This window comes from Crocodylus porosus, unplaced genomic scaffold, assembly GCF_001723895.1.
Source record: "Crocodylus porosus isolate Cpor-Errol unplaced genomic scaffold, CroPor_comp1, whole genome shotgun sequence".
In the NCBI taxonomy this organism is placed as follows: Eukaryota; Metazoa; Chordata; order Crocodylia; family Crocodylidae; genus Crocodylus; species Crocodylus porosus.
The window spans coordinates 87,491,041-87,495,096 of NW_017728886.1; the positions used below are offsets into that span (position 1 = coordinate 87,491,041).

General features: G+C 42.7%; 1 protein-coding gene and 2 long non-coding RNA genes across 3 annotated transcripts in view; 1 reads left to right on the forward strand and 2 right to left on the reverse strand.

The window, feature by feature from the left end:
* LOC109312602 overlaps window positions 1–1,066 on the reverse strand; it is a 2,371-nt gene extending 1,305 nt beyond the window's left edge. Inside the window, exon 1 of the long non-coding RNA XR_002101870.1 lies at window positions 103–1,066. This is a non-coding gene — a long non-coding RNA (uncharacterized LOC109312602). The remainder of the gene's footprint in view (window positions 1–102) is intronic.
* The window catches only part of LOC109312596, a 13,805-nt gene extending 10,458 nt beyond the window's left edge, over window positions 1–3,347 (reverse strand). Inside the window, exon 1 of the long non-coding RNA XR_002101868.1 lies at window positions 3,213–3,347. This is a non-coding gene — a long non-coding RNA (uncharacterized LOC109312596). The remainder of the gene's footprint in view (window positions 1–3,212) is intronic.
* Window positions 1–4,056, forward strand: part of ANLN (anillin actin binding protein) — a 41,659-nt gene that overhangs the window by 32,540 nt on the left and 5,063 nt on the right. Inside the window, exon 21 of the mRNA XM_019538661.1 lies at window positions 1,073–1,159. Within this exon, the coding sequence (XP_019394206.1) occupies window positions 1,073–1,159 (87 nt within the window). The remainder of the gene's footprint in view (window positions 1–1,072; window positions 1,160–4,056) is intronic.

Below are 4,056 nucleotides of genomic sequence, written 5' to 3' on the forward strand. Positions count from 1 at the left end.
TACAGTGTTTACTTTTGTTTCCCGTCATAGCACCTCGGGCCTCGGAAAACAGCTTGGAGGGCCGCAAGACGGTCCACGGGCCGTATGTTGGACAAGCTTGACCTTGACAGTGCACTAGGAGAGTTGTCACAGAGGAAGACCTAACATAGCCAGCATGTTTACCTGGGAGCTGCCTAGAGCTATCAGTTGGAATAATGAATACTGGGAGGGTTGAAATTCCACCCCTCTCTGGACTATAGGTGCTACTAGGAGAAGTTGTCATTCACTCAGATTTCTCATCTTGGCAATCTCTCCTGGAGTTCGGCACTTGATGCCCATTTTTTTCAAAATGGAAAAAGAGAGTCGCTTTGTTTTTAAAACTGTGGAAAGAGGTGATGCTGGAAGTGTTTCACTTTTTTACATAATAGGTCAACAGTTCGAGCATCTCTTCTTTTCTTCATGTTTTTTCATGTCTTTTAAAGAAAGTGTTGAGGCCATATTTTGTGCAGAGTCCAGTCAGTGGGTAGACTCCAAGTATCTTCTGGATCAAATCCCTTGGGGGTGGGATTGGGTATGGGTAAAGGCCTAGATGCCAAGCTGTTGTACGCTGTCAAGACTTAGTCATTTCTACATAGGTATAGAGGCAGGAGTTTGAGGGTTTGGTGCAGGATTCAGTGCCAGTAGGACAGTTTCAGTTAGGTGGCAGCTGAACAAGGATTTGATGATTGCATTTGTGGACTTAAAGTAGAGTCTTGGTGCTGAAGTCTTACTTTAGACACTTGCCCCACTTTGGATTGACCTTGCATATATTGTAATAGAATAGATCTGGATTTTTTCACCATACCTATAATGTTAATTATATTTTGTAAAAACCAAAATGTATTTCCAGTTCTCCATGTTGAGAGACTTCCAGTGACAATCTTGATAGCAAGTGGCTTTTGACTCTCCCATACATAGGACTCTTCCCGCTAGAAATCACCAAAATGATTTATTGCTTATATCTTTGCTGCAAAGGACTTACTTTTCATGGGAACAGAGTTGCTGTTGAGGTTACATCATATTTCAGTAGCCAATTTATTTACTCTTTTTGTAGGTTCCCTTTTTGTCTCCTTTGGAAGGACATATATATTTAAAGCTGAACTGTAAACTAGATTCTTCTGTAGAAGAAAAAGGATTTTTGGTAAGTTTTTAACTTGCTTGCTATTTTAAGTCACTTTCACAAGTGGTAAAACATGTGCTTTTCCATTCTCAGCACTAACCAAATGATTTCATGTTGGTTAAATGGAGTCATCCCAACTTTTTCCTCTCTCCTATTTACTTTAATGATAAGGCGTTGTAACCTTGGTTTAAGGTATTTGCTTCTTTGGCCAAAAAAAAGTGTCTGATACTATTAAGCTGCCATTTGGCTAAATTTGCTGAAATTTTATCATTATTACTAGAAGTGCAATGATACATTGGTCCATATTGTATCGGCACCAATAAAAGGAAAATTAACATTATCAGCAACTGGCTTTTTTTGGCTGGTGTGGCCGATTTAATGTCACCTGATAAATGCTGTGTGCATGTGCGCAGCTGCAGCATACACGCAGCCAGCCCAGAGCTTGGAGAGCAGTGTTCAGCTGGTAAGCCTGTTTTGGGGGAGGTGGCGGTGGAGGAGAGGTGTGGCGGGGGCAGATTGAGCCCCCACAGTGAGGGAGGTAGTGGGGCTGGGGCAGGCATTGCCTGGGCAGGGCGTGGGATGGGGCTATGTGTGGCTCATGAGGAGGGCAGGGTGCAGCTCTTGCCACTCCGTGTACCTTCAGGGGAAGAATGGGAGGTACGTATCCCCCAGATCTGTGCATGGGGCGAGGGCAGGTTGCTGCTGCAGGCTGTCCCCAGTTCAGCTGGGGGTGTGGTTAGGGTGAGTGGGGGCAGCTCCGGGAGGGGGAGCTACAGCCACCCCAGAATTTACCATATCCCACTCCCCACCAGCGCCACTGTCACCTGCCCAGAATGCAGCCCTGGCCTTCCCTCCTGCCCCTCCTAATGAGAAGAGCCCGGCCCCAGCCCACAGTGGCAGCCCTCTCATGCCCCACATGCAAATCCAAGGAAGCACATGCCCTCCATGCCTCCTCCAGAGTGTGCACAGCAACAGGAACTGCCCTCTCCCACGCACCTCCCAGGTGAGCTGCTCACGGCTCTGTCCTCTTCCCTGGCTGGGCAGCACCTGCCTCTACCCCACTCCCTCTCTCACCATGGGGGCCTCGATCTGCACCCCACCCCCCATGTCCCCTCCCTCCAGAAGACTTTCCAGCCAGGCACTGCTCTCCAAGCTTCTGGGCTGCATATCAGCAATTGGATAAGTATCGGCTGATGTGGCACGTTAATAATCAGCCATTGGTATCGCCTCAAAGTCTTTATTGGTGTACCCCTAATTATTACCCTTCAGTAGAATATCTCTTGGGGTCTCTGTTTTCTTGCAAACTCTTGACTTATTGCTGTCGTGATCTTCTGTCTGAGCTCCTTTTGAACTGGCTTGTCTGGCTAGTGTACAACTATATGGCGTGAAATTTTAAATTAGCCACCAGGGACTTCTTAAAAAGCAATTTAGACTTGTGACTCATTTTAAAGTAAATGCTTTAATAAAAGATTCCCCCAGTCTTGTGAACAAGCAAAACTCCATTAAACCACTTGTCCTCGTCACCTGGCTTTGGTTCAGTAGACAAAGTTAAACTTGTATAGCTTTCAATTTTGATAAGTTTAAAAATCTAAATTTCTAAAACTAGAACTTAATAAATCTGGCTTTAGATAAATAGTGACATTCCATTCCAGTGACCTGTATTGCCATACTTGTATCCAGTAGATGGCACTAAATGTGTTGTAAAAAGACCTTTGAAAAACAAGTGCATCTTTGACACTTGGGTTATTTCCTGCTCCAAAAATCTCTCAAACTGTTTTTTCATTGGCTTTTGTGATTTGTCCTTTTATTTAGATAGAATCAGCAACTTATCTGTCCTAGTGAAATCTACCTTATTTTGGCAAATCAATGTATGCTTAATACTGTATATTTTCTTAACACCCTTTTATGGGTCCATATTAAACTTCTCTTTTGTGCTGTTACCTCTACTGTTGCAGTATGCTAATGTTTACTGGGTGGCTGTTATAGGCTCTTAGAGCAGTGAGTCTTAGCATTTTTAGACTCAAAGCATCCCTTAGAAAATGTTAGCTCTTAGCTTGTGCTCATTTTTGTAGACAAAAAAAATAGAGCAGTTTTTCTGTTGCGAAGAACTCAAAGACCATAACTGGATTTCTCTTTGGAATCTCTGGACTCATCTTGTGAATTGTGTTGTAAATCTAATAGTGTTAAATTAACATTGTGGGGCATCACCTTTGAGAAGATCTCAAGGTACCCCAGGGTCCCATGGCACCCTAACTGAGAATCACTGTTCTGGAGTGGTGTTGAATCCCATTTTCTAAACTATTGGAATGCATTGCTTTCTGAATGGATACAAGAAAAAGCTGAATAACTTTATACAATAAAACTGCTATTTTGCTAAGGCAATATGCTATATAAATAAATACAGAAGAAATAGAGTTACAGGCTACAGAATAAACTCTTTCTGTACCCACTAATGAAGTTGGTTGGGGAAATATTTGCCTTATCTTGAAATGTATGGAATAAACTGCCTACCCAAGTGAAAAGTCCTTTTCCAAGTTGCGAGACCCCTCACTAGACTAATTGCAACTTGGTCAACTATTTTATTTTGAAATGTAATTTGCTTAACTAGGGTTGGCTGATTACATTTTTTAAAACTAAGTTCTCTAGTGGTATTTAAGCAGTTGTTTTGTGAACCTGGTCACCTGGTATTTGTTACAAGTAACACTTGACACACTTGGCAATGCAGTGTTGTTTTATGGCAGATAGTATTTTATTATTGAAACGTTTTCTTTTATGGCCCTTGAAATAGTGGTAATAGCTAAGCTGAACATTATTTCTGGATTGATTCTTAGAAAAGTTTATTAAGGAGGCCATCCTTGAGGGACTGGCCCAGGCTAACATTCTAAGGGACAGCCAGCACGGGTTTGTTGCGGGTAGGT